General features: G+C 39.4%; 1 protein-coding gene across 6 annotated transcripts in view; it reads right to left on the bottom strand.

The window, feature by feature from the left end:
- The window catches only part of ATP13A4 (ATPase 13A4), a 182925-nt gene that overhangs the window by 31779 nt on the left and 126516 nt on the right, over positions 1-24630 (bottom strand). For all 6 annotated transcript variants that reach the window (XM_070072346.1, XM_070072347.1, XM_070072348.1 and 3 more), the window contains 7 exons: positions 21633-21796; positions 20684-20806; positions 19192-19271; positions 17180-17222; positions 16697-16806; positions 14817-14913; positions 13051-13123 (listed from right to left, as the gene is read on the bottom strand). In XM_070072346.1, coding sequence (XP_069928447.1) covers positions 13051-13123; positions 14817-14913; positions 16697-16806; positions 17180-17222; positions 19192-19271; positions 20684-20806; positions 21633-21796 — 690 coding nt within the window. The remainder of the gene's footprint in view (positions 1-13050; positions 13124-14816; positions 14914-16696; positions 16807-17179; positions 17223-19191; positions 19272-20683; positions 20807-21632; positions 21797-24630) is intronic.

The raw sequence follows: 24630 nt of genomic DNA, 5'->3' as shown, positions 1-24630 counted from the left end.
CAGTAAACAGAAGAGTTTTCTGTACCCCCATGTTTATTGCAGCTCAATTCACAATAGATAAGATATAGAATCAACACAAATTCTCATCAACTAAAGGCTGTATAAAGAAATTACTGGATATGTACACCATGGATACGTACACTGTACACCAGTGGTAAAAAAAAAAAAAAAGAAAAAGAAAAATCAAATCCTTTCATTTGCAATAAAATGGATGCAACTGGAAAACATCGTATTTAATGAAATAAGCCAAATGAAATAAACCCAAAAGGACACATACCATATGTTCTCTCTGATATGTGATAACTAGTAAAGCACCTAAAATGTAATCTATAGAAGTGAAATTTGAGGCCGACACTGTGGCATAGCAGGTAAAGCTGTCTCCTAGAGTGCTGGCATCCCTATGGGCACTGGTTCAAGTCCAGGCTGCTCCACTTCCAATCCAACTCTCTGCTAAGGCCAGAGAAAGCCGTGGAAGAGGGCCCTGCACCCATGTGGGAGACCTGGAAGAAACTCCTGGCTCCTGGCTTCAGATCAGCATGGTACTGGCCATTGTGACCATTTGTGGAGTGAACCACCACTCTACCTCTCTCTCTCTCTTCCTCTGCCTCTCTGTAACTCTGCCTTTCAAACAAATATGCAAATATTTAGAAAAAAAGAAGTGAAATTGACATTTTGAAATGCAATGAATTTGAACAGCCCTTGTCTTCACTGTTGAGGAACAGTTTTTTTTTTTTTTATACAATTTGTTGAAGTCTTTACTTAGTATAGATTTAATCATATGTGTATAAAGTTATTTGAAAATAGATCTTAGTAACAAAATAAGAAAGAGAATAGGAAAGGGAGGAGGAAGACGGGTGGGAGTGTGGGTGGGAGGGCAAGTATGTTGGAAAGAATAACTGTATTCCTAAAACTATATTTATGAAATGAAGGAAGTGTCTATTCCTGATATAAAAGGTTTCTGGGAAGAAAAGAAATGTGAAAAAATACTATCATTGCAAATATAGTTTTGTCTAACTTTGTTTATGTCAAAGAAATGGTGAAGAGGAGCCAGCGCCGTGGCTCACTGGGTTAATCCTCCACCTGCGGCACTGGAATTCCATATGGGCGCTGGGTTCTAGTCCTGGTTGCACCTCTTCCAGTCCAGCTCTCTGCTGTGGCCCAGGAGTGCAGTGGAGGATGGCCCGAGTGCTTGGGCCCCAGCACCTGCATGGGAGATCAGGAAGAAGCACCTGGCTCCTGGCTTTGGATCGGCGAGGCGTCGGCCGTAGCAGCCATTTGGGGAATGAACCAATAGAAGGAAGACCTTTCTCTCTGTCTCTCTCTCTCACTGTCTATAACTCTACCTGTCAAATAAATAAATCTAAAAAAAATTTAAAAAAGAAATGGTGATGAATAATGTACTACTATAATTTTAATGAGCTGTGACTGTTTTAAAATTTATTGTATTGCATGAAATTGACATATTTTAATTTGATTACTGCTTATAGTCCTGCCTATATTCCTGCTGAACTATAACTGAGCACCAAAGGGGAAACTTGTTGAAGTGAAATGGACACTATGAGAAACAGTGACTTGATCAGCTCTTGTCCTGACGGTTGATGTACAATGTAATACTTTATCCATTTTAGTATTTTTTTTTTGTTCTAGTACCATTGGTTGAACTCTGTAATTAACACACAATTATTCTTAGGTGTTTACATTTTAACTGAAAAGTGATCCCTGTTAGGAATTTGGAAAACATTATGTTGAGTGAAATAAGCCAATCCCAAAGGGACAAATACCACTTGTTCTCCTTGATAGATGACAACTAACTGAGCACCAAAAAGGAAACCTGTTAAAGTGAAATGAACACTATGAGAAACGGTGACTTGATCAGCCCTCACCCTGACTGTTGATGAGCAGCTTAATATGTTATCCCTCTTAGTATTTTTTTTTGTTTGTTCTACTTAATACTTTTGGTTGAATACTGTAATCAATACACAATTCTTCTTAAGTGCTGAAACTTTACTGAAAAGTGAAGCCACCCCAGAAACTCTTTGTTTTCTTAGCAATGTTCAAATTAAAACTGTATTTGTCCTTGTGATTATAAAACCATCCTCAAAATTTGGGGAAAGAGGTTTTAGACTGTTGTGAGCTTGGCTAATAAACGTGGACTAGTGGCATTCCAAAAAAAAAAAAAAAAAAAAAAAAGTGATCGCTGTTAAATCTAAGAGTGGGAATAAGAGAGGGAAGAGATGTGCAATTCGGGACATGCTCAAGCTGACTTGCCCCAAATGGTAGAGTTAGAAACATACCAAGGGATTCCAATTCAATCCCATCAAGGTGGCATGTACCAATGCCATCTCACTAGTCCCAGTGATCAATTTCTGTTCACAATTGATCGTAATGATAGGACTAAGAACCAAAGGGATCACATAAACAAGAACAGTGTCTGCAAATACTAGCTGATAGAATCAAAAAGGGAGAGAATGATCCAACATGGGAAGTGAGATACACAGCAGGCCCATAGAATGGCAAATGTCCTAACAGCACTCTGGCCTCATAATCAGCCCTTAAGGCATGTGGATCCGGCTGAAATGCCCATGAGAGTATTTCAGGCATGGAAAGCCAAGACACTCTGGGGGAAAAAAAAACCTAAATGAAAGATCTCCACGGGTGAGATCCCAGTGGAAAGAATGGGTCATCAAAGTAGGAGGTACCTTTCTCTGAAGGGAGGAGAGAACTTCCACTTTGACCATGGCCTTGTCTAAATATGATCAGAGTCAGTGAACTCAGGGGGCTTCCATAGCCTTGGCAGCTCATGACAAGAGCCTAGGGTGATTACTGAGGCCATAAACAAGAGTGTCAATTTGTTAAGTCAACAACAGGAGTCACTGTGCACTTACTCCTCATGTAGGATCTTTGTCCTTAGTGTGCTGTACATTGAGATTTAATGCTATAACTAGTACTCAAACAGTATTTTTCACTTTATGTTTCTGTGTGGGAGCAAACTGTTGAAATCTCTACTTAATGTATGCTAAACTGATCTTCTGTATATAAAGAGAATCGAAAATGAATCTTGATGTGAATGGAAGGGGAGAGGGAGTGGGAAAGGGGAGGGTTGCGGGTGGGAGGGACGTTATGGGGGGGAAGCCATTGTAATCCCTAAGCTGTACTTTGGAAATTTATATTCATTAAATAAAAGTTAAAAAAAAAGAAATGTAAAAAAAAAAATTGGACTTGTTCAACTCTTTATTTAATGGAGCATGAAGCCTTTGACTATAATGTAAATTAAAAATGTTGTCTCAGAAACGTATTCTATAAGTATAATGCAGTATTATTGAGCCATAAAAAGGAATAAATTTCTGATATATGTGACAAAACATATGAACCTTGGAAACAGTATGGTAATTGAAAAATTTTGACACAAAGGGATAAATTGTATGACTTCACATATATGAAATATTTTGAAGAGGCAAATTATATTGAGAAAAAGATTAATGATTATCATGATTGAAAGGAGGGGGAATTTGTAATTATTACATAATGGGTAGATGATCTATTTAATTAAAAAGTTTTAGAAATATATAGTGATAATGCCTGTATTATAATGGCTGTGAATGTAATTAATATCCCTGAATTCTACAATTTAAAATGACTGATAGATATATGTATATTTAATAACAAATTAATTAAATATTTAGACATTAAAACTAATTATAAAGCTAAGTGAAAAATAGGATGCACACATATATGGAGAACATAACTCTGATTTCTTAATTGTTAGAGAAAAAAGACTGGGAAGCAATGCATCAAAATGCTTTAATTGGATAGCAGTAGGTAATAGGATAGAAAATTTTTTTGTTATATCTTGTAATGTTTTCCATTTTCTCTTCACAATGAATATATGTTAATTATATATATATATATATATATATATATATGGAGGCCAGCGCTGTTGTGTAGTGGATAAAGCCACCGCCTGCAGTGCCAGCATCCCATATGGGTGTTGGTTTGAATCCTGTCTGCTCCACTTCCCATCCAGCTCTCTGCTATGGCCTGGGAAAGCAGTAGAAGATGGCCCAAGTCCTTGGGCCCCTGCACCCTCATGGGAGACCCAGAAGAAGCTCCTGGCTCCTGGCTTTGGATTGGCACAGCTCCAGCCATTGCGGCCAACTGGGAAGTGAAATATCAGATGGAAGACCTCTTTCTCTCTCTCTCTCTGCCTTTCCTTCTCTCTCTGTGTAACTCCTACTTTCATATAAATAAATAAATCTTTAAAAAAATAAAATATATATCTGATATGGTAAACAGAAAAGAAGCAAGTGTTTTTAAGAAACACTAGAGAAACACCTGGAGATGTTTGTTAGGGAGAGGACAATCACAGAATCAATGAGAGCTGTTTCAAATGCCCAAAGAGCTGTTGGGTGATAAAAATAAGCCTACCCCATGTCACCTCAAGTGGTAGAACTGGGACAGGGTAAGTTACACAGGGATAGATTTGGCTTCATATGAAGAAGCACAGTTGGACCTGCCCAAGGGTGTTCTTTCAATGGATATAACAAATATTTGATGAGCTCCTTTGATATGCCAGGCATTGTTAGAAGTATTGGGAACATAGCAGGAATCAAGACAGACCAGGGGCTGTTCTCATGGAGCACACTGAGGGTGAGCAAAGGAGGGCAGGAATAAAGCTAGTAAAACCAAGGATAAATATCACAATTTCAGAACATGGAAAGTGTTCTATAAAAAATAAAATAGAGTAGCATCATGGAAAAAAAATTGACATAGTCACTACTTAAAAGTGTTGAGGTAGTGACATTTGACCAAATAAAAAAGCACTGAGGTGACAAGAGCTTGATGATGTTGATCAGACAGAAAAGTCCAGTGTGGCCAACACAGCTAAATGAGTGGCAATATGGCTAGAGGGGAAGTTGGAGAAGTAGGCAGGATGCTAGTCTTTTTGAGACTTGTATTTGGTGCAATTGGGAAATCATTGCAGCATTCTAAGCAAGAAAATGATATAATGATATTTAAATTGTAAAAATACATTGACAGGGGCCAGCACTGTGGCATAGCAGGTAATGCGACTGCCTGCATTGTCGGCATCCCATATGGGTGCTGGTTTGACTACAGGATGCTCCACTTCTGATCCAGCTCTCTGATAAGGCCTGAGAAAGCAGTAGAAAATGGCCCAAGACCTTGAGCGGCTGCGCCTGCATGGAAGACCCAGAAGAAGCTCCTGGCTTCTGCTTATGGATTGGCCCAGCTGTTGTGGCCATTTGGGGAGTGAACCAGTGGATGGAAGACCTCTCTCTCTCTCTCTGCCTCTCTCTCTCTCTAATTCTGCCTTTCAAATAAATAAATAAATAAATAAATAAATATTTTTTAAAAATACATTGACTACAGTGTGAAAGGTTAATGGGTGAGGAGAGGACAGCAATAGTGAAAGAAAGAAGCTGAGTTTTGTAGGTGCTGGTAATTCACAAGACAAGTGACATTCCTCAGTGACAGTGGCTGCAGTGAAGATAGAGAGAGGGAATCAGAACATGTTTTGGAGGAGTCAAAAAGAATTTCATATGTATTGGATAAGAAGGGTGAACAAGAGAGAAAACTTAATGATAAATTTAGGTCTTTGACTTAACAACTAGGTAGATAGAATTACTATTTCAATAAAATTTAAGCTGCATGGGGAAAGGATTTTTTTTTTTTATTTCACTGATGTGTTCCACATGCCTAGAACAGTAAGTGGCACAAACTAGGGAATCAGTAAGTACATGATGATTTCATTGCGTATCAGTTCTAGTAGTGTTAAGAGTTCTGTTTTAGGGGCCGGCACTGTGGTGTAGTAGGTTAATCCTCCTCCAGCGGCGCCGGCATCCCATATGGGCACCAGTTCTAGTCCTGGCTGCTCCTCTTCCAATCCAGCTCTCTGCTATGGCTTGGGACAGCAGTAGAAGATCACCCAAGTCCTTGGGCCCCTGCACCTATATGGGAGACCTGGAAGAAGCTTCTGGCTCCTGGCTTCAGATCAGCACAGCTCCGGCCGTTGCGGCCATTTGGGGAGTGAGCCAACAGAAAGAAGATCTCTCCTTCTCTGTATCTCTCTCTCACTGTCTGTGACTATACCTCTCAAATAAATAAATAAAAAATCTTAAAAAAAATAAAAGAGTTCTGTTTTACCATGTTAAGTCTGATTGCTAGTAAACATCCAACTTTAGATGCTGAGTAGCTCATTCTAGAGTTCTGGGTAGACATCAAAGCTTGAGATATAAATTTGAGATTCATTGGTACACTGAGGACATGAAAGTCAGAGGACTTCTTATTATCACTTAGAGAGACAGCACAGATTCCAATCCCAAAATAACTCAAGACCAAGCAATGAACCCTTCTGAAATTAGAGAACAAATAAAGGAGCAGGAGCCAGCAAAAGAGACAGAAAAGCAGTCCTCATTTAAGTGGTAGATAATGGAGGAGTGTGCTGTACCACAGAAGCCAAAAGAAAAACCTTGTGAGGAAGAAGGGTGGTTCTGAGAAAGTCAAGTACAAGGAGACAGAAGTGGCTGTTATTGACAGCTGGCTCATAAATGCCAATTAGTGATAAATTTTCAAGTCAATTGCTAAACTGAGCCATTATTAATAGTAAATTATACAAACTTGTAATTAAATAAATATGTTCAAAACAAAAGAACTTAATACGCAAAACTGATAACCTCCAAATACTTTTTATATGTGTATTTTTTAATTAATTAATTACTTTATTTTTAAGGAATACAAACTTCATAAGTACAACTTCAGGAATATAGTTATTCTTCCCACCATACCTGCCCTCCCACACACACTCCTACCCCTCCTCCCTTTCTCCTTTCTAGTCCCATTCTAAGATTCATTTTCAATTAACTTTGTACACAGAGACAAACTCTATACTAAGAAAATATTTAAATAATTTGCAAACACAGGCACACACACACAAAAAAACTGAGAACTAGTTTTACAATTAACTCTCATAATATAACTTATTGTAGACAGAGGTCCTTCACGGGGAGTTGATGCACAGTGACTCCTGTTGTTAATTTAACAATTAATAGTCTCATGTGTGGTGTCAGTGACCACCCAAGCCTCTTGACATGAGCTTCCTAGGCTATGGAAGCCTTTTGACTCCACAAACTCCATCAGTATTTAGACAAGGCCATAAGCAAAGTGGAAGTTCTCTCCTCCCTTTAGAAAAAAGTACATCCTTCTTTAATGGCCACTTCTTTCCACTGGGGTCTCACTCACAGAGATCCTTCATGTAGAACATTTTTTGCCACAGTGTCTTGGCTTTCCATGCCTAAAATTCTCTCATAGGCTTTTCAGCCAGACTAGGGGCTAATTCTGGGGTCAGAGTGTTACTTAAAGTGATTGTCATTCTATGAGTGTACTGTGTGGACTGCTTCCCATGTTGGAACATCCTCTCCTTTTTAATTCTATCTATTATTATTACCAGTCACTTGATCCTATTTATATGTTCACTTTAACACTTAATCCTATCTATATTCAAACTTCAACACTTAATATGATCACTTTAACACTTAAGATGGCATTCTTACCACCCAGCTTCATGGGATTTAAAGTCTCATGACAAATTTTTAAATTATAGCCTTAGAAGAAAGGAATCTACACATAGGAATATATGCAAAACTATAAAGCCTTATAGTTACAAACTTCCTCCTCCTTCTCTTATTCCTACTTTTATTTTTTACTAAGATCCATCCTCAATTGATTTTATACACACACACACACATATAAAACTCTATGTTAACTAAAGAGTTCAATAAAAATATGAAAAAAAAACGAAAATACAAAAAAATATGAAATTTTTCCTCAACAGTCAAGGCAAGGGCAGCTCAAGTCATCCCTTCTTGAAGTGTCAATTTCACTTCTACAGAATGTATTTTAGGTGCACTATTAGTTCTCACAGATCAGGGAGAACATATGGTATTTGTCCCTTTGGGACTGGCTCATGTCACTAAGTATGATATTTTCCAGATTCATCCATTTTTGTTGCAAATGACTGGATTTTGTTTTTTACCTCTGTGCAACATTCCATAGTGCACATATCCCATAATGTCTTTATCCAGTCCTCAGTTGACGGGCATTTAGGTAGATTCCATGTGTTAACTATTGTGAATTATAAACAAGGGGGTGCAGCTAACTCTTCTATTTACTGATTTCATTTCCCTTGGGTAAACTCCCAGGAGTGAGATGGCTGGGTCATATGGTAGGTCTATATTTAGATTTTTGAGGTATCTCAATACAGTCTTCCACAGTGGCTATACCAGTTTACATTCCTACCAACAATGGATTAGGGTATCTTTTTCCCCACACCCTCACTAGCATTTGTTGTTTGTTGATTTCTGCATGAAAGCCATTTTAACTGCGGTGAAGTGAAACCTCATTGAAGTTTTGATTTGCATTTCCTTGATGGCTAGTAATCCGAAACATTTTTTCATGTCTCTGTTGGCCATTTAGATTCCTCTTTTGAAAAATGTCTGTTTAAGTCCTTTGCCCATCTGTTAGCTGGGTTATTTATTTTGCTGTTGTGGAGTTTCTTGATTTCTTTGTATAATCTCATTATTAATCCTTTATCAGTTGCATAGTTTGCAAATAATTTCTCCCATTCTGTTGGTTGTCTCTTCACTTTGCTGCATGTTCCTTTGCAGTACAGAAACTTCTCAATTTCATAATCCCATTTGTTAATTTTGGCTTTGACTGCTTGTGCTTCTGGGGTCTTTTCCAAGAACTCTTTGTGCTAATCTCTTGCAGGGTTTCCCCAATGTTCTCTAATAATTTGACGGTGTCAGGTCATAGATTTAGATCTTTAATCCAGGTTGAGTGGATTTTTGTGTAAGGTGTAAGTTAGGGGTCTTGCTTCATGCTTCTGCATGTGCAAATCCAGTTTTTCCAGCACTATTTGTTGAAGAAACTATCCTTGCTCCAGGGATTGATTTTAACTCCTTTGTCAAATATAAGTTGGTTGTAGATGCTTGGATTTATTTCTGGCATTTCTATTCTGTTCGATTGGTCTATGCATCTGTTTTTGCACCAGTATCAGGCTGTTTGTTTATAACTGCCTACTAGTATTTCTTGAAATCTGGTATTGTGGTGCCTCCGGCTTTTTTTTTTTTTTTTAAGATTTTTTATTTATTTATTTGACAGATAGAGTTATAGACAGTGAGAGAGACAGACAGAGGGAAAGGTCTTCCTTTCATTGGTTCACTCCCAAAATGGCTACCACGACTGGAACTGAACTACGCCAATCTGAAGCCAGGAGCTTCTTTTCTGGTCTCCCACGTGAGTGCAGGTGCCCAAGCACTTGGGCCATCCTCCACTGCCTTTCCGGGCCATAGCAGAGAGCTGGACTGGAAGAGGAGCAACCAGGACTAGAACCCGGCTCCCATATGGGACGCTGGTGCCACAGGCAGAGGATTAACCTAGTGCACCACCATGCCAGCCCCTCCAGCTTTGTTTTTGTTGTATAAAATTGCTTTAGCTATTTGAGGTCACCTGTCTTTCCATATGAATTTCAGCATCATTTTTATCTAGAACTGAGAAGAATGCCTTTGGTATTTTGATTAGTAACACATTGAATCTGAAAATTACTTTCGGAAAAATGGACATTTTTGATGATATTGATTCTTCCAATCCATGAACATGGGAGATGTTTCCATTTTTTGTATGTTCTCCTATTTTTTTTTAATGTTTTGTAATTCTCATTGTAAAGATTTTTGACATCCTTGGTTAAATTTATTCCAAGGTATTTGATTTTTGTTGTAGCTAATGTAAATGGGCTTTATTTTAGAAGCTCAATCTCAGCCTTGGCATTGTCAGTACATACAAACACTGTTGATTTTTGCATGTTGATTTTTATATCCTGCTACTATACCAAATTCTTTTTTGGTGAAGTATTTTGGATTTCCTATATATAGAATCATGCCATCTGCAAATAGGGATAGTTTGACTTCCTCCCTCCCAATTTCTATCCCTTTGATTTTTTTCTTGCCTAATGGCTCTGGCTAAAACATCCAGGACTATATTACATATGAAGTGGGCATCCCTGTCTGATACTGGATCTCAGTGGGAATGCTTCAAAAACTTCCCTATTCAATAGGATGCTGGCTGTGGGTTTGTCATAAATTGCCTTGATTGTTCCTTCTAGAATGTTCCTTCTATACCCAATTTGCTTAGAGTTTTCATCATGAAAGGGTGTTGTATTTTATCAAATGCTTCTCTGCATCTATTGAGATAATCATATGGTTTTTGTTCAGTAGTTTATTAATGTAATGTAACATTGATTGATTTGCAAATGTTGAACCATCCCTGCATACCAAGGATAAATCCCACTTGGTCTGGGTGAATGATCTTTCTGATGTGTTGTTGGATTTGATTGGCTACAATTTTGTGGAGGATTTTTGTGTCTATGATGATCTCCTCTCCTCAAAGGAGACAAGTGCCTTAACACTAGCCCTAGTGGGTATAATATTTGTCTGCTCTGCCCCAAGAACCACACAAAGGATCTGTGCAGCCCTCTTTGGAAGCTCATATTCACCAGCATAGTCCATCATCAGGTAACCAGGAAGCCCTGAGCATGTTGAGTCTTCTACAGTAACAGCCCAAAGTCCCAGCCACACTGTGAGTCCTCTCACACAGTCTCAGTTTTTTTTCACAGTTCTGGCACACAAGCCCCCCACACTCATGATCACGAAGCACCCTGTTAGTTCTCCCCATCAGAGTCAGGAGTCTCTGCTCAGCTGGTTGCTGGGTGCAGACAAGAGCTGGTGCAGCTGATAAATATGTCCAAAATGGTGCCCACTCTATCTGCTTATTACAAGATGTCGTTGTAAGGTGACTGGGGAGAGATAAATGTGTCCCTCCTTTTTTGTTTCTTCTCTAGTTTGGCAGGTACACTATCACCCACAAGGCTCCAAGCCGGGTTCCCTCTAGGCTCTTCCTGCAGCTTTGTTGCCAGTGGCTTGGGCTGCTACAGTCTGGTCTCACCTCACTCTCCAGTGCTGGTACATTGGCTCTCTGCAGCTCTGGTCCTGAATTGTGGGCATCCACGCCCTCCACATAGGTCCACTGTGTCCCTTTACTTTGTATAGAGTTTCCTCTGCCATTTTCTCCCTAACTCTTCCCTGAGACTACACTCTCTCCACTTTTTTTTAAACTGTCTTCTCCTAGACTAGAGCAGTAAGTTCCTTCCCTACTCTGCCATCTTGGAAGCCATGTGTATTCTTCTTCCCAATTACTGTTACCACATTATAGGATTATCTATGTCCTTGAAGTCAGTAATGAACATTAAAATTAAAAAGGTTTCATATCATATCCATTACATTGTAAATACTGTATAAAAATTGAGGAAATACCATACAGCATTAAAGAAGTATGATTAGAGTCAATAAATAGGTTGCCCATATCAACAGATGAATGATTGAAGTTGTGAAATAACCTTTATTATTTTTCTTCTGGCTTCCTCATTCAGCTCAAGGTGAAAATAATCAACTGACATTTATATTAGAACTAACTCAGTCATCAATTGCCATCAAAAGTTTGATTATGGACACAAGAGTTTATTAAAACTCAACAAAAGCATGTTTTGTGAATTAATTGGCTAATAAAATTCACAATTTGCTCACTACATATTTTTATTTTCAGTTAAGTTTAAAATAAACTCACATAAATACAACATATAGACAACTGTTAAACAGTTGCAAACATACCACTGCTTTCTACCAAATATCACAAGTCAAAAATCCAAGCTTATACCCAGAATCTGGCTGATAGAAACAAAATGGTAGTAAAATTGGAGATGTGAAATAGATAAGTAGGTGCACATAACTGTTTGGGGCATTTAGGAATAAAGGGAATAGTAACTAGTGATGGGTTTGGGGTCAAGAAGGAGTTTGAAAGAAAATAGATACAAGAACATATATGCTGGTGAGAATGCTCTAGTAGAACAGAGAAAAGTTGATGACAATGGAAAAAGGGATTGTTACAGGAACAACATCCTTGACAAAGGAGGAAATAGGATCAAGACACAAGTGGAACCATTCCATATCTATTAGATCAAAATTCAGAACATTGACAACATCAAATGTTGGTGATGATATGAAACAACGAGAACTCTCATTCACTGCTGGTGAAAACACAAAACCATATAGCTACCTTGGAAGACAGTTTAGTGGTTTCTTTCAAAAGTAAACATATGAGGCCGGCTATGTGGTAAAGCCACTGCCTGCGATGCTGACATCCCATATTGGCAACAATTTGTGTCGCAGATGCAATCCAGCTCCCTGCTAATGTCCTGGGAAAAGGCAGCAGAGGATGTCCCAACTACCTGGGCCCCTGTCACCCATGTGGGAGACCTGGAAGAGGATTCTGGCTTTGGCCTGGCCTAGACCCAGCCATTGCAGCAATTTGGGGAGTGAACCAGTGGATGGAAGATTATCTCTCTCTCTCTTCTCTCTCTCTCTCTCTCTCTCTCTCTCTCTCTCTCAATCTGGCTTTCAAATAAATAAGTCTAAGAAAAACTGAATGAATAAGTAACTTGTGATACATCCAGACAATGCAATATTATTTAGCATTAAAGGCAAAAAACTGGGCACATTTCAACTACAACTGGAACTCAAAGTACATTAATGTCAGTGTGGCTGATTTTCAAGATGCATATTTGATCTTTTAAGAAAGCTCTATATTTGGCAGAAAACAGCAAACTAACCACCCAGCCTCTCATTTGCTAACACTTTCAATACTCTATTGCTAACAGATAGAAAAATGGATGGATGGTTGGGTGGATGGGTAGATGGTTGGATAGATAGATAGACAGACAGATACATGGATACATAGATAGATACATGGATACATAGATGGGTTCAGTAAGATTGATCTATCTATCTATCTATCTATCTTTGGGAATAAGTCACACCACACTGTTACTGATGCTGTCCTTCATGGTAGACAAATCTTTCCGGGATACAGGAAGCCAGCTGAGGGGAGCCCCTCTTGGGAAAATAGTCTTTAAAAACGTCTTACTTGTTACCCCAATAAGAGTTGTAATGGCCAGATCCTGGAACAGAAACTGGTAATTTGAAAGGCTGTTTGTCTCCTGAAAATAAAAAGGAAAGCATATTTTCTTAAAAAAAAAATAATAATCTCTGGATGAAGTTTTACATCGACTTCATTCATTTTCTCTCTAAAACATAGGATTTTCCAAATAAATGGCCAGGGAGATGGTGTGGTCAGGTATGTTGGGGTGGTGAGCAGTGGTGTTGGAGGACACAGGCCACACCATGCCTGTGACACTCTCTGACCAGCAGGGGCTGAGTCTTGGTGCATCACTGTTACTGTTGGTGAGGGAAACATTCCTCTCTACCACATTCACCTGTGGCCTTTTCTACTTATTAGCAGGAAATATAGGCTTCAGTCTGGCTCAATATAAGACTACATCCCCAACAGTAAAAAGTGGCATATATGTGACAGTACTACCTAAATTTTACTGATGGAAAATGAGAATAACTGAATCTACTATTTGTGCATTAGGTGTTGTTAGATGAGACGTTAGAACATCCTAACCTAGTCTGTTAATACTGTGGGAGTAAGTTTTCAGGGCTTAATGATTTCAACGAAATGACTTCCTTATTCTTCATCTCTTGGTGGGAAGACCTTAATGAGATCTCATATTTGATTCTAATTTTGAGTATAAGTTATTGATATTCAAAATATGGCCAAATTTCCATAAATAACCTATATTTCTCTAGCACACTCATCAGTGAATGTGAAAAGATGTAGGTAGGCTGAATGCAATGAAATGAAAATCTGTAACTCAGAGAAAAGAGAAAGATATACAGGTAAACCTAGATACTTACAACACAAATGAAATCCCTTTTCTGGGTGTTAGTTAACAGAATAAGCTCAAATGTTGGGTTCACAAACAATAGCCATGTCTTTTCTCCTTTTATATCTTTTTAAATAAAAAAGCCACCACAAGTTCTATGTGTTTCTTATGGTATAATATGCCAGTTTTCAACTCCCTATATTCAAGGAACCAGTGGTATGATCGCTTGTACTAACTCTGACAAACAATTCTTAAATTTTCAGGAAGGTCGTGAGCTGGCAGTTACATACAAATACAGCATTAAATAAATTATATTAAAAACAAAGTTAATAAATACTTAAAGCTTAGTACTTCCTGATTATTTCCATATATTTTACTGCTGTCTGTATTTGGAGCTGTTCACAACTCTTGAATCTATGCTGTGCAGGTACCATGTAACAGTATGTGATAGGACATCTCTTCCTTACTCAACATTTAGTGACAACACATAGACAGCTTGAACCTGGCTATGATGGAAGTACTAGCCCTGTGTAATTGGTGAACATTAATCAGCAGGACTTGTTTTCCCATGGAGAGCCAGTTACAAAGCATTTGCCAGCACCCCTATCCAGAGACCATCTATTTACCGAGAGATATGTCAGAGAAGAGCCAAAATGAAATTGGAAAGACAGACTTGGAGCAAGCAAGTGAAAGCAACAGTGAGAAGAGAAGGGACATATTCATTTCTGATCCTCAGCTACCACCAGTAAAACATTTCTGTTAATACTCAGAGTCAGCACCAACAATTTTTCCTGTGTGTGTTCATCTGCTTCTGATTAACGATAAAATCTTAAGCATCATTTTACAGGGGCTGATGATGCACACGTATATTATTAGCAGTCTTTCCCTAAGAGGCATTAGACATTGAGAGTGCCCGCCGCTTGCTTAGTTCTCACTAACCAAGAGCCTCGGTCCCAAGTCATACCCAGTAGAGCAGCAGAACACCAACATACTGAATCATGCTGTACAGAGCCATGTACTTAAACATGCAAAATGAGGTCACGAGAGCTGCACGTCCTTCCCTGTGTAAGAAAAGAGATGGAAAGGGAATGAGGGGAAAGTAATGGGGAGAAACGAGTCAATTGTGCTATTTGGCTCAGCTCAGGAGAAAAAAGTCAGAAGTTTGATGATGCCATTGTTTTCTGACACACTGGACAGCCCCAAGCCAGTGGGAGCGAGCTGTCAGTGTGCTGAACAACTGTGGAGATGTTCAGGAAAGGCCAGTTCCAGGCCACAGTTCATGGGCCTTGTTCTGGTGAAGAAGCCCAGATATGCTAGGACTCTTGTACCTTCTGTGGACATTGTTCAGCCGCTGTGCTCAAGGGCAGGGATCAGAGAGCTGGCCCCAGATCTCACAGTACTGTGATAGCCCTTGTCTTGGTTTCTTCATCCGTGCATTAAGGGTAATTAACTAAGATTGCAAGTTGGAAGGCTGTGTGTATGCAGGTGCTTCACAAGTCTGACAAATCCCTCATTCAAAATTCACTTTGGCAGTCCCAACTTTTCTAAAACTTGATCAAAATACACACTCAAATTAGCCAAACATCAAATTTAAATAGAACGGATCAGCAATCATATTCACTTGTGTATTGTTGATTGACTTTGAGTAAGTAATACACAGTTTTTTAAAAAGGACTTATAAAATGCCCCTTTTATCTAATCCATTTGTGGAAAAAATAAAGTTTCCAAAATTTACTTATGGTCATAATGATTACCAAGGGTTCCAAATTCTGACCTTCAAACCAGGTTTTGTCCTGTGTTGCAGTTTCGCTGCTGCTATTTGCTCTGCCTGGAAGGTAGCTTCTCTTTGTTTACCTCCTTAGAACAGTTTTCCCACCTGCTTCTTCCAAAGCAGCCAACTCCACCTCTCCAGCCATCTTGCTACCTTTCTCATTACCAAGTTTGTTTAAACTGACAGTTTTTATCAACCTTGGTAAAATATTATATTTATCATCATTGGTTCCTGGCTCTATCCAGTAAATATTTGCCAAATACGTGAATAAACTTAAAAACCTAGAGGAGTCAGTCAAGCAATTAGTTTAATATTATGGAAAAAGGATGATATATGTAAATAAAAAGCATGTAAACAAAGTCAACACTAAAGCAATCTCCAACCACACATAGCTATGTGAGTTTACTTATATTGGTTAAGTACGCTGAGACTCTACTTCTTAATTTTTAGAATGAACAATAACGATCCCTATACCTCTGAGCTGTTTTGAAGTATAAGTTAGTAGGCATTAAAGCACTTTTCATGCTGTAAACACATGCTAGTTATAATAACCAAGAGCAGGCACAATGCTACCATTCAATAAAATGCAGCAGATGTACACATTCTGAGGGAGAAAAGTAAAGCATGTAGGGAAGTTTTAGTGGAAGTGGCGAAGATCAAAACAAATTTTGAAAACTGGGAATAAGTAGAGTATCTCAAGGAAGAATAAAAAAGCAAGAAAGAAGGAAGGCAAGTGAGTTTCTCTCAATACCCCAGTATAAACCATCAAAGGACATACATTTTTAAGATAAGAGAATAATCAACCTTTTCAAATCAGTCTTAACAAGGTCCAGATTCCAATCATCCAAAAATAACCTAGTCAATATATTTCATTGATAATTCCACTCTTCTCCCAATGTTATTTTAACTTCTGGTACAACCATTTGTCAGTAGAATATTTGATCGTATTTTTCCACAAAACATCTTTTCCCCACCTAGCAGACACAAAGTTTCCAGATCTTTCCCATTCAGAATATTGTTATCTGCACCTCAAAATGAGAGAGAAAACAGTGCTGGGAGAAGCACCTACTTACTTGATCAGGTGAGGTACACACTCAATGTTTGGAGTTTTGGAAGTGAAAGGTGATGCCACAGATGCTTCCTGCTCTGATAAAGAGATGCCCACATGAGCCATTTTCAAAGCCTGAAAGCAAAGAGTCACCTTAATGTTCATGTAGACTCACACATATCTCTACATAAGAAGAGGCCAGCTGGCCACAGGTGTCTTTGTGGGCCCAGACACTAGCCAGGAGAGGATCAACTTTACCCTACCTGTTGCATAAGAAAGAAATAATATTGGAACACATAGTTAAAGCAATAGAAACTCCAGAATCAAATTCCACCCCACTTAGCCTGTCCTGATCAGTAAGTCATTGTGTGTCTTTAAGTCTAAACCTTCCAAATTATCAAAGGGAATAGAGAGAGTGTGTGTGTCCCAGGAGATACTGTCACCAAGGGGCTCCAGAGGAATGGACCTGGTTGTGAGATTCTGGCCTCCCGTGCTTCCAGCTACTTACCCCACAGTCATTGGCTCCATCACCGCACATACCTACAAAGTAACTAAAAGGGAATCATGTCAATTGTACAGGAGATCAAAGCTCTCTTACCAGCTAATTTCTCCAATTAAAAAGATAAGGTGACCATTATAACAGGGTTTAATATTAATATTTATTTTAAGGAGTTTTTCCAAGAGTCTAATTTGACTCAAAGTAAAGTGTGGCTCAGCAGTTACACAGCCCATTGAGAAATCCAGTACATTGTTTCTGACTCTGAGTATTTCATGTACACCCTGCCCCTCACTGTAGAGAGAAGAGATTTCTCAGTTTTAACACAGGATATTCATGACTATGGGATTGAAGCATCAACACATGGTGGAGAGTGCACAAGTTTTGAAACTGTAAGATACAGATTTTTTAAATGTGCATATCATGCATATTTTTATTTTTTAAAGTATTAGCAGACATAGAAAAATTATACATATTTGTGGAGTAATATGTGCTGTTTTGTTCCAAGTATGCCTTGTGTCATATCCCATCAGGGTGAATAGCAGGACCAAACATGGTTAGAACTTGCAAAGGAATTTAGATTTTGACCTTGACAGTGTATCATTTGGGCCATCATTTTACTCCCATACAAAATTATATGGGTATTAAATGAGGTGCTGAATTGGAAGGTGTCTTAAAAGTTTAATGTGGGCCGGTGCCGCGGCTCACTAAGCTAATCTTCCGCCTTGCGGCGCCGGCACACCGGGTTCTAGTCCCAATCGGGGTGCCGGATTCTGTCCCAGTTGTCCCTCTTCCAGACCAGCTCTCTGCTGTGGCCAGGGAGTGCAGTGGAGGATGGCCCAAGTCCTTGGGCCCTGCACCCCATGGGAGACCAGGAGAAGCACCTGGCTCCTGCCATCGGATCAGCACGGTGTGCCGGCTGCAGCACGCCGGCCGTTGCGGCCATTGGAGGGTGGACCAATGGCAAAAGAAGACCTTTCTCTCTCTCTCTCTCTCTCTCACTGTCCACTCTGCCTGTCAAAAATTAAAAAAAAGTCTAATGTGATAAGTATAAGTTGTTGGTGCTATTAACACTGACAGGAGAAGAACTTCAACCTGTCAGTAGTCACTCAACTCAAAAACACAGTGCCAAGCACAGATGTCGAAGAAGGAAAATGTTTCTGCTGCTTTTGGATGGTTTTTGAGTCTGGGTGGATAATTGGATAATTTTCAATTGAATTGTATACAAAGAGTATTGATAATTTTTTTAAATGCAACATTCACAACACAGGCTTTTGTACTAGTTACCTCATTTTTTCTAACTAGTTTACCCTCTTTCACGCAAGTAGAGGATACTGGGCTTTCTGATGGAGCTACTATCCTAATGACTAAAGCAGGTGAGTGGAAGGGTAGAGGAGGAGTGAATAGGAGTAGAAGTCATATGGATGTTGTCTAGCATTGCTACATATGGGCTTCCATGAACAAAAATCAAGGGTCCTAGAAGATGGGCACTTTATTTGGACTGCCCATTCTGTCTAGAAAATGAGAACTTTTATGTTAGAAGATAAGAATTTAGACTGGAGAGAATGCTTTGGCTTAAGAATGTTTTAAAACTTTTAGTGTTATAAATTATAAGTCTTGTGTCATATTAATCTCCCTCTATTATAACTGGGATGATACATTATAAAAATGAAATATAAATTCTCATAGTATCCACAAGAACTGAGCTCAGATAACCTCTACAGTCGTATTTATCACCATTTACTTCATGTCCTTATGTTCTAGTCCAGTGTTTCTCAATTTTGGATGCTAAATTGTAAAGAACTTTGAAAGAAATGCTAATGTCTAAGCCCCATATGAGAAACTGAATCAGTCTCTCTGGATAGCAGTGTCCTGGTGTTGCTACTTTCTTCAAAGCTCCCTTGCTGATCTTCAAGGGTAGTCATGGTAAGACCAATCCCCTAACCAAACTGTGTCTCTTAGATTCCCCCCTGAGCGTTCTGCCTTCATGCAGTGCCCACCACCTAAATTGGCAAAGAACCTACTCCAGCTTCTGAAACTCTTCCACCAGACTGGATTTCTGCCCAGGAGACATTCTTGCAAAGATGGTCCCATTGATCAGTATCTGTAAGGAAACCAAAAGGAAAATTTTTTTATGATGTCAGGTAGTCATACATGAAATTATTAATAACATTCAGAACAATATCAGGGTGATAACATCAGATGAATGAGAAAGTGTTTCCAAGGATCCATTCTTCTAAGGCTGAAATTGAGACTTTGGTCATCAATTAAATGACCAGTTGAAACCAAACATCGGTAAAGATGACCCATAAGAATTTAGCCCAGGTGTCAAAAAGAACATGGTCCTGAAAAATCTTGAGCTTAATGGAACCTTGAACAAGTAGAGTGTGAGAAATTGCAACATAGAAAGAGGTCATGAAAAGAAGCAACTGCTTCTCGGGAAATCGTTCATAACAAGCAAAGAAACAGCCTCATGGTGAATAGTGGCTATTTGTGGTCTTTGACTTAACCATATTAATCTGGACCTGATCAATTATTAAAGTCAGCAGATATCCCAAAGCTAACCTAGGGTATGGAACATTGATGGCTTGGAGGAAGTAAAACATGAGCCAGTCCTAGCCACCTAAGTTCCCTCCTACAGAATCTAATTTCTTCTGTGTTAGATCTATGTGTTCCCTGCTCTTCTTGGCAGTAAACTCAGGTTAGTGTTCTCTCAAAGTGTTTATTCTCTTTTTCTTAAATAGTGCCTAAAATGATGAGCAATTGAATATACATAATATCCTTTTATGTTATATTGAACACACCCTTCTCTAGTTGGTTCATATATGCATTAGGACTTCAAAAAGTTTTTAGAAATTTTGTATTATCTTTTCATTCTCTTATTTCCACGAACTTTTTGAAGCCCATTAAAGTTACATACATATACATCATATATATATGTTTATATATAGATACATCATATATATGTTTATATATATATATATATATGTCTTCTATAGTTTGTTAAATATAGAGGTACAGATATCTTACTTGTTCCCAATATAGGCTTGTTCTTCACCAGAAAAACTTCAAGTTTAACACTCTGATGAGGGTCAGTACAGAAGTCTCTACCAAAAATCTAACAGAATTTCTTTATTTTTTTATCCTTTAGGCTTTATTTATTCTTTGTCCTTTGTTATTTATTTCTGTATGTTTATAGGATTTCCACTTCCACCATACCATAAGACCACTAATCATGACAATATAGTCACAGCTACCCCAAATCAATCTCTATGATTTGACAAATCATGAACACATTATCCTAGAGGTGGTAGAAATTGGCTTTCAAGTTTATTTAAAATCCAGCAGTAAATGAGAAAACAGCAACCTCTGCAAAAATATCCACTATCTGTGTTATACTTCAAACCAGCCAGATATATCTTATCTACTTAGAGGTTTGTAATTATTTGGGACACTGTTCTATAATTGACATCATAAGCATCTTCTCAGGGAGATGGTAGCCCTATCAGAACCTACCTTTGGAAGAAGGCTGCTAAAATGTTGACTTATAACATGGAAGGATTTTCCACTTAGAGCAAAATGGTAACTTCCTTCTCTACTATTATCAGAGACTTCTTCCCTGATGTTAATGTAATTGTCCTGCAAAGCAAAGCAGTTGTTTTAGACTCTTCCACCTGATAGATGGTTAAAACCACAAGCACATCTGGAGAAGGGAGTGGAGACAGACCAGGGTTTCTCTTTAAAAGTCACATTCCTCATTCCCCAGAGAAGCAGTGTCTCTTTGCTGGATGAATCTTTGCACATCATAGCCACTAGTGAATAGGAGAATATCACTTACTCATGTCCTGTTCTCATCCAAATTTGATCTCAGTGAGTCCCAGAGAAGAGCACTTTTCACATGTTTCAAGTGATAAATACAAAAACACTGCAGCTTAACAAATTTCTCCCTGAAGTGACAACTTACTATTTTTTCCTACAGAATTAATAGTGTTCAGCAAGGGCAAAATGGAGAGAGAATACTGATGAGACTGGAGATAAATGAATACAACTCCCCCAACCCCACCCTGAAGACATAGTCTGCTTTTCTGATGAACACAACAATGTCTCTCCCAAGGACTAAATCCCCTCTGAACACAACAGGGTGGCTGACAAGACAAGAAAAAGGAAACAGGAAATTTGATTCACAGCGCTGCTTACCACATTCCTTCTCATACAAAACCAACAACTTTTTGAAGCATAAAAGAATGAATTATTTCCAACACCCAGGAAAGAACTATACCTGAGAGCTCAGTAGGAACAGAATGGAATATAGATTTAACTGAGTTCATTGAACTGCCTGTGTGTGAGACCTTTGAAGAAGCGTGTTGACTCTAGGTCATACACATAATCACCAGTCACAGCTGCTGAGTCGCAGGCTCTGTGGGACCAGCGAGGTAACACAGCAGAGAGGCTGTTTCAGGGGTACCTGATTCCCATATGCAATGTGTTTCTTCTCCTCCACTAATTTCCAGGATATAGATGCTGATGAGGATCCAGTCGTTTCATTTGCCTCAATGAGAATGACCTTCTGACTTTCAGAAACCATCCCAGACTTCCTGGCCACTGTTATTGCAGTCTGAAGATTGTCACCTGGAAGAAAGGAAGAGTATCCTGAGATGACATTGAACATATGAAACGAAACAGTACAAAGCCCGATAAGCCACTGTAAGAAGTTTAGTCCTGGCTGGCGCCACGGCTCACTAGGCTAATCCTCCACCTGCGGCACCGGCACCCCGGGTTCTAGTCCTGGTTGGGGCACCAGATTCGGTCCCGGTTGCTCCTCTTCCAGTCCAGCTCTCTGCTGTGGCCCAGGAAGGCAGTGAAGGATGGCCCAAGTGCTTGGGCCCTGCCCCCGCATGGGAGAGCAGGAGGAAGCACCTGGTTCCTGGCTTCGGATCGGTTCAGCGCGCTAGCCATAGTGGCCATTTTGGGGGTGAACCAACAGAAAAAGGAAGACCTTTCTCTCTGACTCTCTCTCACTGTCTAACTTTGCCTGTCACACAGACACACACAAAAAAAGTTTAGTCCTTATTTTGCACTAGGGGAAATCATATCTAAGGTCTTTTTCAGCCCTGACCTGTGATTCCATGACTGCTTTTCTGGTGTGGCTACATTTCATCAGGGCACTTCAGGGCACTGACAGGACTGCTCTGCAACCAAGGCCCATTCTACCTTTACCACCTGGGAAAGATCTACTGATCCATTGGGATTCAGCCATCTGATGGAGAAATGTAACTACCTCTCTGTGAAGCCCCAGAAGCTGGATAGGAAAAGATCAGGCAGAACAACAAGAATCCATGCCTGATGAAGTGACACACCTGGAAACAGGTGCAAGCTACAATCAAAATAGTAAGGAAATTCAAATGCAGCACCAAAAAAGAAAACAAAATAGGTTTCCTAGAGAAATTCTCATCCTAATATATGACTTAAGAACTCTGATAATTCAATAGATGATTTGAAGGAGATATTGATCATTGCTAAGAAATGAAGTTTTGATATCCAAAAACTGGATTTGAAAAAACTTAAAGCACAAAGTAAACATAAAAATACAACCATCACAAGATCAGACTGCAGTAACCCTTGCCATCGGAAACATAGCTGGGGGAAGAGCTGGGCATGAGTCTGGCCTGGAGCCCTGTTGAGGACAGGGTACCTGCTAACATAGTTGGGGGAAAGGGGACACATCTCTCCCCCCAACACTGTCTCTACAATGATGTCTGGCAATTTGCTGAGAGAAGATGGGCACCTTTAGGACATGTGTAACAGTTGTTCCACCTCTTGTGGCACACACAGCAACTGGTCAAGATGAGAAGCCATCTTGTCATTAACTGTGGCAGTGGCTGGGGTCCATGTACCCAGCAGTCAGCAACAAGAAAGCACCACCATGGCACAGGAAGGGGCTACAATCCACAGCTCTTGTAATCCAGGGATTTTACCAAAGAGAAAAATGTGTGTTCCCCATTGACTTCGAGTCTGGCTGGCAGGAATGATAGGGAGCTAGGCACCCACGTGGGACTGTGAGGTGACCACAGTTTCTCAACATATCACAGGCCCAAACAGCCTAGGGGGAGCACTCACAGGCAGCTTGCTCTGGGAACATCTCTGCCTCTGTGTGGATGTGACAGTCTAGTAGGGCAGGGAAGATCCTCTGTACCCCATGATTATAGGGACCTTCTGTGCTGAGACTGTGGCAACTCTGCATGAGAGGGTGTAGGGTGTAGCTGGGTCTCTGGGCAATCACTGTGAGCAGCTCCACACACTAAGAGCTCCCTGATTGCCTGAGGTAAGTCATTGCTACGGGATCCAGGCTTATACAGATGGCCTGCACAGATCCTTTGTGTGGTTGTTACAGTAGCATGCATGAGTATTGCACCCACTGTGGGCTAACACCTGGACATTGATCACCTTGGAAAAGAGGAGGTGACAGTGTGATTATGCCAACAGAGATGATCAAACTTTCCCTTCTGGTAAGAAAGCAGATCTATCGCCCCCAAGTTGGGTGTCATTCAGGATACTCACCCCACTCTGGAGCACTGAACAGAGCTCCCTAGCCACACACAACACATGCCTCTGGGTATTAACTGAAAGAGCAGACACTCCACAAAGCCACAGAGGCATAGTCCAAAGATAAAAGGCATCAGAGGAAAAAACCAACCAGTATCTCCATGAATGCCTAAAAATAAATCAGAAATTCAAGAAACAAGAATAAGGAAAACAGTAAGACCCCCACCAAAGGAGCGGATCAGTGCTTCAATATTAGAATGTGAAGATGAAGAGATTGATGAAATACCTGAAACAGAATTCAAAAGATTAATAATAGGATTACTCAGAAGCAGTGAGAATAAAATTCAGGAATTAAAGAAACCAATACATGACAGGAATAAAAATCTCACATGAAATAGAGATTTTGAAAAGAAATCAAAATGAAATATTAGAAATGAAGAATTCAACATGTCAAATAATAAGTACAGTGGAAAACCTTAACAACAGACTTGGTGAGGCAGAAGAAACAATAATGGGGCTAGAAGACATATCTTTGGAAATTTTTCAGTTAGATGAAAAAAGAGAGAGAGAGAGAGAGATTAGAAAAATTAAAAGCAGTGTTGGAGATATATGGGATACTATCAAATGACCCAACATATATAGGTCTTAGGCATTCCTGAAGGTATGGAATGAGGGAATGGAATAGAAGGTCTACTCAGTGAAATAATTACAGAAAATATCCCTCATTTGGAAAAAAGAAAGGGACATTCAAATACATGAGGCACAGAACTCCTTATAGACATTAGCAGAAAAGATCTTCATCACAACACATTGTAATCAGACTCTCCACAGAAAAACATAAAGAAAAGATTTTAAAATGTGCACAAGAAAAATGCCAGGTTACTTTCAGATAATCTCCAATTAGACTCACAGCAGACTTC

Source organism: Oryctolagus cuniculus, chromosome 4 (assembly GCF_964237555.1).
Source record: "Oryctolagus cuniculus chromosome 4, mOryCun1.1, whole genome shotgun sequence".
NCBI lineage: Eukaryota > Metazoa > Chordata > Mammalia > Lagomorpha > Leporidae > Oryctolagus > Oryctolagus cuniculus.
This window is presented reverse-complemented; position numbering and strand designations above follow the sequence as displayed.